The sequence below is a fragment of the Onychostruthus taczanowskii genome, unplaced genomic scaffold (assembly GCF_017590055.1).
Source record: "Onychostruthus taczanowskii isolate IOZ18803 unplaced genomic scaffold, ASM1759005v1 scaffold44, whole genome shotgun sequence".
In the NCBI taxonomy this organism is placed as follows: domain Eukaryota; kingdom Metazoa; phylum Chordata; class Aves; order Passeriformes; family Passeridae; genus Onychostruthus; species Onychostruthus taczanowskii.
Genome location: NW_024501903.1, coordinates 5,358,362 through 5,372,267, shown reverse-complemented (window position 1 = coordinate 5,372,267; position 13,906 = coordinate 5,358,362). Strand labels below are relative to the sequence as shown.

Below are 13,906 nucleotides of genomic sequence, written 5' to 3'. Positions count from 1 at the left end.
TCCAAAACTCAGATGTATATTTGAGAAACTTTATTTCACTACAATGGAAACTTTGGACCCGTCAAATACTCTGGAGCCATAGGCTCCATATGCCTCTGGAAAACTGTGAAATAGATGTAGAATAAATAAGACAGAGGTATTTGCCTACATCTCTCCACCTGATACAAAAATTGCATGCAACTGGAATTGCAATTGTGATAGCAAGCTTAGCCTAATTCATTTATGCAGGCAGAGTTTCTAAAAGTCAGTGGAAAAAGCACCTGAAAATGGATTCCTTGTAAGTCGCAGGTTTTTTGCCATGATAATGTAAAAACCTGTAATGGCAAATAACTCAGGCATTTCAGTTGCAGTGAAAAACCTGTACAAGAGATTACTTGTATGTGTCACTGCCATCACACAGATCACCATAACCTAGGCAGCAGCAGTAGGAGGCACTTTAAACAGACAAGTGCCTAAGACTAAAAGGCAAACGAAATTTTCAAGTTGTTTGACAACAGGACAGTGACATCATTCACAGCACTTTATCTGTGATGGAAAAGAGTCTCTTCTCGGAAAAAAAGTGGAGGACAGAGTTCACTCATGCCTCGAATCCTTGTTTGATACTATTTAAGCATAGACTGTGTTTTGAAGAAGCCAAGGAAAATAATTGTGATGTGCACGGTGCACTGTTGCTTGACCAAGTATCCCCAGATGTCCCCGGTTATGTAAGCCTGGCTTACACACACCAACCTTCCCTGGTTGTGACAGACATTAAACCGCTGGGTGTTTCTGCTTCTCAAGAACCCACTCGGGTACTTTTTTTGTGTCAACATCAGTTTTGAATTCTAAATGTTTTTCCCTAGGCTCAGCAGCCATAAATATGTTACTCATCAGCTAATAGGGTAGTGTTTTTAAAAGGAAATTTTCATGTAACATTAAATAAACAATCCAATTTCAAAATTTTCTTTGTAGTGGTAAACATAACAAAAACCAATAATTTGATAGTTGTACCATACTGCAATAGGCAACTATATTGTTGTTTACTTTGAGCTGCTTCCCACATTTTTTTCATAGTGTAGCTGATCCAACCCCTACTATTTATTGCTCTTGACACAGGTTGTCCTCTTTAGGCTCTGCAGAAGATGCTAACATGTTGGGGAAAGATTTTTTATAGTGCTCTAACAGATCTATTTTCTCGACCCCAATAAACTCCCAACTGCTTCAGGAATGCTTTCTTTTGCCATTTTATTCAACAAATGCTAATCCTCAGTCATGTGTGGGGAACCAGTGTACAGGGACCACCTGAGAGAAAGCTGTTCCAGAGCACGGGCTGTGAAATTCTTCTTTACAGGGTGTAGATGGATTTCATATACCATCTAATTTTAGGCAGGTTTGAGCTATGCTTTAACCTAGTTTTTATGTTATATGATTATGTATGTCAGTTTTGTTCTCAGATTGGTCTAGCAGTGTATATGAGGAATTATTTTACTGCTTCTCATCTGCAATCTGGCTTTCTTATTCTTCTTATTTAATACCTGATTTTGGCCTAAGCTAAATGAAAATCCTTCATGTACTCACCCTTCTACAAAAATCTACACAATTAATTATCAACATTTTGTCTCTGCAATCCTTTTCTCTATATTTAACTGACACTTTTTGTATTAGGGAGATTAATTTTCTCATTTGAACACTGACTTTAATAACAGAATGGGCACTCAAACACTGTTAAATCCCTCTATTTAAATATTTTAATTTTATAGATCTCTATGGTATATATTTTAAATCTCTCCCATCATACCAAAAATTTGCACTGACACCAGAAAGAAAATTTTTGGACTGTAACATATACTCAGTGTTATTTCTCCTTGGAAGCATATATATCACTTCACTGGTTTTATAATGGGATTTTTCTCCTGGCAATCCTGAGCCATGAATTTGAAATCTCAGGTTAAATGACCTGACCAAGTCTAGAGGATTGCCAGTGCCATTGAGCCACTCTTGCTTTCCTGATGTAACCCCAAACTTGGCCATGGCCTGGGCTCACACACAGAAAGCAGCTCATGGTGTCCTGCAGACATGCAGAAGATAAGCTGAGGAGTTGTCAGTGGCAGTTGTAAGCCTGGCTGTCCAGGGATCACAGAGTACATTCTCTGAGATGCTGATCTTCCATTCTCAGTCTGCACACGCAGTTACGTGCTGGCAAACAGCACTAGCCAGCTTCCCTATGATTTTTTATGAGATGCAAGGGGAAGGACATCCCTATTCTGTTAGGTTCAGACTTTATTTTTCTTAGACACTTCAATCCTGGGCTACAGTCATTCCTTATTGAATTTTTGTACCATAATCTGTTTTGATAAGTGAGAGCCAACTGGGTAAGAAGAAGCTTAGATGAAAATAACTCTGCTTGCTTAGTTTGCAACTCCCATGAAGTTGTAGGGAGATTTGGGTGTTGGCAATCCAAAATGAAAAAGTAAAAGCCTGATTATAAACTCCATGCTCTGTAGCTTCTCAAGAGCAGGGTAGGGGGGCTTAGTATTCATAAGTATGAAATTTTAATACTTTTTTTTTTTTAAAGACTGAATTATTGCTTGTTGTCTGCCAACAATTCAATTTTAATTCCTGACAAAACAACAGTTATAACCAACATAAGCTACTGAGGGAGAAGAAAGACCAATAGACTTTGAAGAAAACACGTAAAATCAGTATTTCCAATTTTGCAAACCTGTATTTAACTTTGTGCAAGATATGAAGGGAGCACTTTTCTATGCTAATTTGTATGGTTATATCAATGCTAGCAAGATGAAACACCAACATAAAATCTTGCTTACGTGACAGCCCAAGTAATTTACACTTATCTGAAGGTTGTACACCAAGATACAAGTGGGAAGGAATTGTTCAAAGAGCAGCAGTAGAAACTGATAGCATGAAAATAAGAAAGGGCAAAGCTGCTTGACAGTGAAATCAATTTGGATGTAGAATAATCTGCCCCAAGGGAAGTGGAAAAGCCTAGATAATTTTTTCACATTTAAAACAAATCTGCTAATCTTAAGTACTGTGGGGAATAACACTGCAGTGCTTGGAGAGAAGGGGGTGGTGAAGGGAAAAGAGCTAAACAACAATCCCCTCCCACCTCTAACCTCTGTGTTTCTGTGATGAGATGCTCACAAACCCAGCATCTCAGATTTGTGCTGCAGTCCAGCGTGGGCTTGGACCTAGCCGAACTCACTGCAGCCAAATGGGCAGTGTGAAGGTCTTCCTCTCCTTCCTCAAGTCTCCAGCTGGAATCAGAAAGTGAATTTGCTGTTTGGCAGAGTTGTCCTAAATGTTCCTCTATGCTGGTCAGTATTTTTTCCTGACAAGGAACTTCCCCACTTAGAGATGATGTATGTCATCAGCTGTGATCCCACTGATAAATCTTTGTGTGTGTGAACCTGTCCCAGCACTCCTGGTGCAACGAGGATGGCAGAAGAGCCTCAGATGTCAAAGGTAGCATAGTGTCCACTTGGCAAAGATTTGGGAATGTCTGATCATCCAGACCCATAGGTTTTTCTATAGCACACTGCAGGACCGTAATCCACTTGAACTTTGTTCCTCAGTCATTAAGATTTTCTTAAATCTTTTTTAGAATGCTGATTCCCAGTTGACTGCTGGTGCTTCTTTAGGTTTTAAAAAGAAATTGAGGATTTTGGTCTGTATGCAGTCTTTTGACTTAATTTCACTAACAAAAAAAGCTGCAGAAGGTGTTGGCTATCTGTGCTGTAAAAAACCCACCAACTTGCTCATTTATAACTATGTTTTGTGGAAACATTCATGCAATCACTTGTACAAGTGCAAACTACTGCATTAAATGGACCATTGCACAAAATAAGTTGCATAAAGACCTTTATTACTCTTACTTTCTTATAGAGTAGTGGAGAAAGATTTACAGTACCTACATGCCTTCAAACTGTACTTATGGAAAGAGAGTTGGACAAGATAATCTTCTGAACTTCCCTTTTGAGTTAAAACAAGAATGACTGGCATAGCAGGCTGAATTATGGCAAGGGTATGGCTCAGCAGACAAATCATACCAGGCTCTTGGTTTAAATTGAATACATTGATTTATTTAGGTCTTACAGTTAAAGTTGTAATAAATAAAGGCATGGGAAAACGAACCCAAAGTCAGTCTCTAAGAGAGGTTTGTTTAGGAGGTGAAGCTCCCACATCTTGTAGTAATGCATCTCACAGTCTCACAAGCAGGACATCAAGTTAGATGGACTGTGGCAGTTCCTGCGTCCCTATAACCTTCCAAACATGGTCTCTGAGTCACTAAGGCAATCACTGAGCTGCTTTAATTCAACTGAGTCAGAAATAAAGATGTGAAATATAGAGCATATCTCTTCAAGATGAGTGTTGACGCTAAACTCCGCACTTCTGGATCTTGTGTGATATCTTACTAGAATTAAATGTTCTTCTCTTTCTAATTCTTGCACAATGTCTACTGCCAATACTATAAATTTTTCTCTTCAATCAATTTTTTAGAAGAAAAGCCAAGTAACTATAGCTTTATACTATACATACAGACAGACTTCCTACTATTTATTTCAGGATATTAGACAGCAAGTTATAAAAATAGACCATGCATGAAGTTCAACTCAGCACAAATTTCTGCTGGAACAGCTTAGAAGAAAAACAATTAACTCTCAGCTGTAAACTTTGCCATTTTACCTGTGCTAGCAAATTTTCACTGTGTTATATTCAATCTGTGACTGATTTAAACATTGCACTACATATCTTTATGTCAGTGACTTTCCTAGAAATTTCTCTTACCTAAGCAGGGATGGCAGAAACTTCTTGTGGGATAGGAAGTACAGATACTATAGTCCCTAATATTATGACCACCTAAGAAACAATATTATCCTATAAATAAAACTCCACACAGTTATCAGAATTACAAAAAAATTACAGAAAAAATGGTAAAATCTATAAAATATGTGTGCTTATATTGCTCATTAACTGAAAAAAATTACTCTTTTAGTATTTTCTTTGAGTGACAAGATGCCAATAAGCAGAAATATTTTTTATCATCTCCCTAAATTCAATGACAAATGCTTTATTTCTCAAATTTTCTACTGTAATCCACTTTGCTTACAAATTGCTGGCTGATATTTAGAATTTGTACTTCTCAACAAAATGAAATATGGAAAACAGAGATAAAGATTTTTTTACTTCAATATTTTCATTCAATTTGAAAGAAATTTTTTCAAATACTCTACTGGATTTTTCAAAGCAAGCTATAGAAACATATTTCTTCACTTCAGCTGGGCAAAGGCCTCAGATTTGACCTGACAGTCATTTTTTCACAATTTCTAGAACCTTCTTAAAAACGAAGATTCTTTAAGGCATACCAGTTCCCTGCCAGAGGCAGCACTGCTACCATGACATAAAACTGAAGCCTCACTTCTTTTCCTTTAGTTTTGACTGTACCTGAACCCAACATGCCTTATTGTTATATTATTGCACGTCTTTGTTGGGTGCCTCAGGATAAGTTGGAACAACAAGAATCTGTACAGTTAAATCTCTCTGGCTATGTGCTGTTTTATCACTTGAACTACATTTGATTACTCCAGCACACTAGTGAAGCAGATGCTGATGACAGCACTATTTCTAATGCACCTTGGAGAAATGCTGAGAAAGAAGTGTTCAGCTCAAGGGGAATGGTCAGGGCAGCCCAATATTGCAGGCTCAGGTCAATCCAAAAGTGCAGCCAACATCCACGACCTGGCACCAGCTCTATCATGAAGTGTGAAAACAGAACTATGGAGGATGTGAAAACTCATGAAAGAGCAAGGGCAGCTGGACACATGAGATTCAGATTTTCCTCCTTGTCCTGGCTACAGAGAGGGGGGTGGACTTTAGTGCTGTGAGTGTGTGACCAGGTTGTTGTTCTGTACCACACACATCATCCCTGGGTTGTGTGGATTCAGCAGGAAAAGCTGGGTACCCTTTACCGGCAGTCATCCAGTGGGAGTGGCTTATTTGAAGGTTAATTTCCTGCTGGTGTCAGGTTAAAAGGTTAATTTCCGGCTGGCGTCTATGTGGAAAGTAATTTTGTCCCAGAAACAAATTGTTCCACAAACAAGGACAATGCTGAGATCTGATTCTTCCATGATACCCAATATTATCCCATTTTGGAGGTTTTAAAGCTTTTGACAGAACTTCAATTCAACTGAGAAAAAAACCATAGAATCACAAAATATCCTGAGCTGGAAGGGACCAACAAGGATCATTGAGTCCAGCTCCTGGCCCAGCACAGAACCATCCCTAAGAGTCACACCATGTGCCTGAGAGTGTTGTCCAAACACTTGAACTCTGTCAGGCTTGGTGCCGTGAGCACTTCCCTTGGGAGCTGTTTCAGTGGCCAAGCACCCTCTGGGTGAAGAAGCTTTCCCCAATATCCAAGCTAAGCCTCCCCTGACTCAACTTCAGGCCATTCCCTTGAGTTCTGCCGCTGGTCACCAGAGAGAAGAGATCACTGCCTGTCCCTCTGCTTTCCCTTATGAAGAAGTTGTAGCCTGGAATGAGGAATCCTCTTTGCCTCTCAGGAATGATGACCCTGTGCACTACAGACTGAGTGCTAACGAGCTCTCCAAATCAGCAGCTTTTTGAATGTACTCAGTTTGTGGATTTTCCTCTACTTTTATGTTTGTCCCAGTACCAATTATTTTAGGAAATCTGTTCATTGTGTCAAATATCTTTAGAAAAGAAGCGCAAAGAAAAGTTGGTCAAAATCCACTGCATATGTGGAAAACTTTCAGATTATGGACTATAGAACTGCTTCTCCGTAAAGGTGGCAACCTTTATACTTGGAAAACTGAAGCCCAGTAAAGAATTGATATTAGAAAAAAATCTTCATTAGGCAGAGAGAAAGCATAGACAGTCTAATACACTGTTATGCTTTTTTCAGTCAGGGATTAAACTGAGATAATTGCCTTTTTCTCTGCATTAATACACCCAGATCTGCCCTGGTAAACCACTAGCACAGATGCTGTACCTGAGAGCAGGGCAGGTGTGACTGCAGCTTCTGCTTTGTGACAAAGACAAATAATCCAATTTCCATAGATACCCACAGAAGAAGAAATAAAACCAGGGTTAAACAGTTCAGCCTTTTCTAAGAAGGAGGAGAGTGAGGCACTGAAGTGGGCTGTTTGGGAAGAATATGAAATATCTATTGTGGCAGGTATTTTTAGACAAATCTGGGATATAGGAGGAAGTTACAGAGGAAACCCTCAGGGCAGAGGAGACCACCTGAGGTTCCCAAGGACCAGTTTTGCTCTGTTTTGATGACTAGGGCTGAAAATATAATGATTTTGTAGAGCATACATGGTTTGGAAATACATAGGTTTATTTGTTTGGCTTTCTCCCCTGCCCTCCTTAAATACTTAATCAACTGTCAAAAGGTGTTCTCTATCAAGTTCTGTTGGTGACTGGATTTTGACTCTTGGAGGAGAGGTGCATTAAATATGTAGAGGGTTTTGTTTACCCCACAATACCAAATTCTCTATCTCAGTCAGGTTTAACTTTTTCTTTTCCTGCCTCAGTGCAATGTTGCTAAAATGACAACAAAGCAAGAAGATGACCTTACATTTCAGGTATCTGTGGGATCTGGAAACAGAATCTGCACATAAGAAATATTATTAAATGCTATCAAACTTCTGACTGTTGTAATAAATTCATTTGGAGGCAACTGAAGAGGTGGCTGAGTGTGATGTGGGTGATCTGACTGCAATCTGTACAGATCTGTGGATGACAAGCTAAGTCAATAGGAAAAATCCTCATTGGCAGTGATGGAGCAGTGTGCAGTGGGTCACAGCCCAGGACCGCCTGATGAGCAGCAGAGCTGGAAGGGGTTTTGGAAGGATGGGGCAGACCCTTTTCTTGGCAGGCACCTCATCCTTGCATCCTCACTAGGGCAGGCACCCATCTGGGAATGCTTCCCAGTAAACATAGGCTGAATGTCTCCCCACACTCTGACACACACATTAAAAATGGAAATTGTGGGAGACATCACTTTCATTTCATTGCAAAATGAAATAGAGTATTTGTACATAAGAAAATATTCTGGAGTCACTGGCCAGATAAGGTGTGAAATGAAAAGGCATGTGGTACAAAAAACCAGTTCTCTGCATAAAATTAAGTTCTATATAAATTTTTGCTGATATTTCAACACATCTCTGGAAACAGGCAACACCCATACATATTAGTAAAACTGAGGTGTTGCTAAAAGTCTTTCCAAGAGCTATGATTTCAACTGCAGAATATTTTCAAGAGACAGTCAAGGCAGTGTGTGTGATCTGACAGGGAGAAAAGCAAAAGGTGCTATTTTTGTCTCCGGAAAGACCTGTTGTAATTACAACAGTCAAGAAAAAAGCAGATTACTGGCTAATCTCTTTCCCCCTGCAATATTTCTGTCACTTGACACTGTTTTATTCTCTAAAAAATCTGAAAAGCCCTCAACAACTGCAGGTTTTAGGATTAGAAAAGGAAAGGCTATTTTTGTTCAGTCTGAAGCCTGTGGTAGGGAGAGTTACCAAGCACTCAGTATGGTGTTTTGGTAGATCCATGACCCTGTTCACAGCTACTCACATGCTCTGCTCCTTTTGGTGCAAAGGTGAGCATCAGAAGATACTTGAGATATGATCTGGAGTTCAACATAGCATAAAACATGCTTTTTAATGAAGTTTGTGCTTACATAACTTCTTTGGCTTCCTCCAGCAAAAATATCAGACATAAATTTTTGGGCTGCTCCAATTTCCATTGATTATCCATAGACCAGTGAGCCTCAAAGACTGAGAAAACAAATGCTTAGGAAATCATAACTGTGTTGTCTGAATTTATAAATGTTTTTTAACATTTCCAGTGTCCTGTAAACCCTGTCCTTTGCTGCAGCAGAGAGTAGCTGTAGGGTACCAAAGCAGCGTAGTGGTGGATTTGACGCACCAGCCACCTTCAGTAACAACTAGAAAAAATGCTGAAGTTTACTACAACAATTATAAGAATGAAGATAGAGGCTGAACTTGGTCAACACAATAGAAGCATTATATATATATATAAAAGCATTCACCATTTCCTTGGTGAAATGAAGCTGTTTATAACTGTTTTTGTATTCTTTTCCTTACTACATAGATGTTAACATTGTTAACATCTCTAAACTGCTCTGATAGCTTTAAAAGTGATAATGGGGCCTGGATCCTGGTGATGTCCCTGAGCCTGAACAAATAAATTTCTTTGGGTCAGAATAAACAGAACATGAAAGAAAAGCAGCCTTACTGGGTGAAGCCAGAGATCCAGTTAGCCAAGTAGCTTTTTGTCCAATAACAGATGTTTAAAAGGAAAAGTAGAAGTAATATGATCCTTTCCCTTTTATAACATCTCTTTTTGAAATCAACAATTAATATATTCTGAGTTACATGACAAAAGTTTTAAAGTTGTCATTGCTTTTGTTGCTTGCTAACCTACCTAATTTTTTTTCAACTTATTTTTTATGCAATCTCCTGTAATAATGAGCATGGGAATTTAATTATGCATTGCATGCAAAGGTACTATCCATGGCCTTATTTAAACTTGAGACCAGAAGGTTTCCCTAGAGCTCCCTAATTTTGATTCACATTCCCTGTTTCTGTATTCATCCTGATTTTGTAGACTTTAATTTCACAAGGCATGGATTGGAGGAGTCCAATGAAACAAATCTAAAGTCATATAAATATTCTAAATCACATTTTTAAGTGTTGAATTAATTTTATAGAGGAAGTAACATACAAGTTTGATCTGAAAAAAAAGAATTTGGTGACTTTGGAAAGATATCCTTTAACTCTTCCTACAAACAGGTTTGTCAACCATATTGCTAAGCATTCTTAAACACCTTAGTGAGACACAAGGAGCTGATCAACTACAAATGTCACCCCATCGGTAACACTGTCTTTGCATCTAATCTCTAGATATGGGATAAAAAATGAGGCACAAACAGATGAAAATGCATAAGACTTTATAAACCCATAGAATAATGAGGCAGTTTCTACTTCAAAATCATAGATTTTCAAAATCTCAAAGAAATTCTGATATTATCTCAGGAAACCTGTGCTGTGGATTATTAGCTCTTGAACATTGCTTCTACAGAGGAAGGGCTAGTGAGATGATTCAGGTAAAATTGAAGTAAGGTACAGCTTTACCTGTTCAAAACACCCAAGGATTCTCTGCATTCAGTTAAGTTTTTTTTTTTTTTTAATTTTGTTTTTCAGAGGTTTTTTTTGGTTATTGTTGTTTTGGTTGTGGTTTTTTTTTTTTTAATTATTTTTTAAATGTTTCCATGCACATTTCCTGGCCAAATTTAAAAATATTCCATGAAAAGATTTCTCTCAGTTTCATCTTTAGAGTAAACTAAGACATTTACACTTGCCCACACAGTCATGAATGTATGAGCCAAAGAAGCCACAGACCCACATAAACTCATTCCTTTTGGAATTTTAGCTTGATTTTGAGAAAAAATAATTTTCCTAGGCCTACTGCAGCCCTGTTTACCTGGGCTAAATGTCTTCCAAAGTTGAAAAAAAAAAGTAAAAATGTAAAGTGTGGACTTTTAAACATTTTATACCACTTATTTTTGGACACTGAAAGACCAAATGGCTTTGGACCTTTAAAGACCTTTAATCCACATACATATGTGTGTACTTGAATAGCTCATTTCATGTGGAGGGTTTGGTCCCAAAAGGCTGCAGTGGTCTTGCCCTGTAATTACACAATTTCCTAAACACTGAATCAAGCACTGATGTTGAGTGGCTGGAAGATTAATGTTACACTGATGACAAAAAATGGAAAAACAATTTGGGGAATGAAGAGGTAATTAAATTCTTGACAGAATCACTTGAAAATGGATCATTAGTTGTATGAATTAATTATTCCCCTGTGGCTTTGATTATATATGGGAAATAGACATTTAAGAAGTGATTTCACTGGCAATATAAAACTTATTATCTCTCAAAATAAGTAACAACATTAATATATAGGGTTGCAGAGAGTGGTCATTTCAAACTAAAAAATGGAATTCTGACTTCTAAAGAAATGTTACGAGATGAATCAGTCTTTTCTTAGTGCATTTTATTATGCATTTTTTACTGACTTGTCTGCAACTGCAAGTAATGCACAGTTCCATGTGCCTTATAAGTCTGGAAAACTTGTTTCAGTCAATATTCAACAATATTTCAGTCAGTATTCAAACAATAATTCTACATGTGCACTGAATTCAGGAATTGTTCTGTAGAGCAGTGACAGGGAAGTATTTTCAAGAGTGAAGTACTATTTTGCTGGCATGTAGAGACTTAGGAACCCCTGTGCTAGGAACTCTGTGTCCACAGGAAGAGGAATTTCTTACCCTGCTAATCTGTCTGAAAAGACTGAATAAGGAAATTATTAGTATTACCATTATGGAAGGAAACTGAAGGAAGAAGAGATTAAGAATGAGAATTTCAAACTAGGCAGAAGACCACAGGAACGGCAGGTCTGGAAGGGACCTGCTGAACCACTTGGTTATTTCCCTTGCTAGCACCTACCTATGGTTGTGTTCACTCATCACAGTTTTGGCCCTGCTCTGTTTTCTGCAGCCAAGCAGGACTTTTCCCTCATGGCTGCTGAATCTCTGTCTCCTTGTTTGCTCACAGAAGCCCTCAGTTGTAAATTCCAAACATGCCAACTGGATGGGTTTCAAAAATAAATCCCTGCAAATGTCAAGTATTCACTACTGCTACAACTGCAAGCTACACTTCAGCAGAAAAATATACCTTAACAGCCAGGGCTGTGGGCATTTCTGCTGCTGTAAAATTTGCCAGCCAGATGGCACCAGACAGGATAGGAGCCATCAGGCCAACGAGAACTGCTGACCTGGGCACAATAAAGCAGCTCTGTGAAGTGGCAGCAGCAGGAGCCCTGTTCTGTCCAGGCATCACTGCTGGAATGGAACTTGCACATTTTGTGTTTGGCCATTGTGTCTGGTTGTGTCTGGTGTGAAACACACCTGTGTTCAATGTCTGTCACAACTGTCAAAGCAGAACACACAAAACCTATTTTTTTTTTAATCCAGGACTCCTTAACTTACAACCTTTGGTTTGTGATTTAACAGCTTTTGAAGCCAGGGAATTTACACTTCTGGTACTATTTCATTAAACTGCTATCCATCTCCATTCATTTTTAGAGTCTTTTCTTCTCTATCCATCATTTGACTAAAATCACAGCTATCACAGAATGCTCTTTGTTTTCTTAGTATCCTCCCCTTAGGAGGCACTTTCATTCAGTATTATTATAAAAAGAATATTTAATTATTTCAAAGATTATATTATACTAATCTCTGCTCTACATTTCACTATACTGCAGGTCTTGGCTGCAACAACCTAAATATTCCTTTTGTTGCTAGAATTTTTTCTACTCCAGATAAAACAATTTTAAAGTGCAATTTCAAAAGGTTTCAGTATTTACGTACCCCTTTTGCATCAATTACACCAGGTTTCGCGTTGAATTTCACCGTCTTCAAACGGGCACGCTCCTTTCTTTCAACTCTGGGGGAAAGAAAACACAATTGAAGAAACACATGTTGATTTTAGCAGCATTTTGTACGAAATATTTGAAGCTGCTCTCCCAAGACCACTGGCAGCTTACTACACCAAAAGTAAACATGTAAAGCAGATTTCAGACATGGAAAAGGAGAGGGCACTTCCTCAGCAGGCAGCAGTTTTCTGGCAAATGCAGGACTGGGTTTGAGGAGTGTTGGCTGTCCCACACCAGCAGAACAGCACTGCCTCTCAACAGACAAGGGAGCCTGGGAAAAGCATGCTGGGGACAGATTTACTCTCTATGATTTAAGCTGTTCAAAAATCAGGCAACATTTAGAGTTCTATGGTCAGAGAAACGAAACAAGGACATGTCTTTACTCACCTTGATTAATATGGACATTACTGAAAAAGTGATGTTACCTACCTTTGCAAAATCATCTACAGAATCTATCACTGACTGGCTCAAGTAAAAAATCTGATTATCTACCTGAAAGTGAAACACTAACCCTGTTTGTTACGGCAGGGGATTGCTGTAGGAAATCTCCATCGAGTCCCGCAAAGCTAGCTCAGGAGACATTAGAATACATGCCTGCAAATCTTGTGCTTTCTAAGCCTGGGTAGTAGGAATTCATAATTTCTGATAATTATTTGCCAAAATACAAATTCTAGAGTTTTGATAGAATGATAATTAACACAACATGTTTCCTTCTGTCTGAGTAGGCTCATATATGCCCTCCTGAAACACAGTGAATGTTGGTTACTATAGCTACCGTTTAAATTTAGATTAAATGCATTTCTGTGTAAGTGTGGAATATTCACATAGAAACAGCTCAAGTGCATCTTTCAAACTAAATCTATGTTATTAAAAACACATGAACAGTCTCAAACTTGAGCTAGCAGATGAAGTCCCTTGGTAGTACTGGTAAGAAATGAAGACTTGAGGCTGTGTAATTGCCTAAATAGGATTGAGGCTGTGTAATTGCCTAAATAGGATGGATGCCTTCTGAGGAAATAATTAGCACAAATGAACACAATATTCTACTTATTAATCTGTGTTAACATTTAAACTCATTCCGGCCCTGCCTAGCTTCCTAAAACATCTGCTTTTAACTTAATTTCTTATTCACTGCATAAAAAAATTTTGGAAATTAATCCTGAAGAGTGAATCTTATTTATGAAGTTTGTCATAATTGCTTTAGCAGTTGTGGAGGCATTTCTAGAGGCATAGCAGACAGATGAGGAGCTGCAGAAACATTCTGCATTGCTCTGAGAAGTATTTAAGTAATGCCATTAAGTGCCATTAGTCCTTCAGGCAAACATAACAACAATCTTCATATATGCTCAGCATG

General features: G+C 38.3%; 1 protein-coding gene across 1 annotated transcript in view; it reads right to left on the bottom strand.

Moving 5' to 3' along the window:
• The window catches only part of DLG2 (discs large MAGUK scaffold protein 2), a 718,789-nt gene that overhangs the window by 25,610 nt on the left and 679,273 nt on the right, over positions 1–13,906 (bottom strand). The window contains exon 16 of the mRNA XM_041414252.1: positions 12,488–12,563. Within this exon, the coding sequence (XP_041270186.1) occupies positions 12,488–12,563 (76 nt within the window). The remainder of the gene's footprint in view (positions 1–12,487; positions 12,564–13,906) is intronic.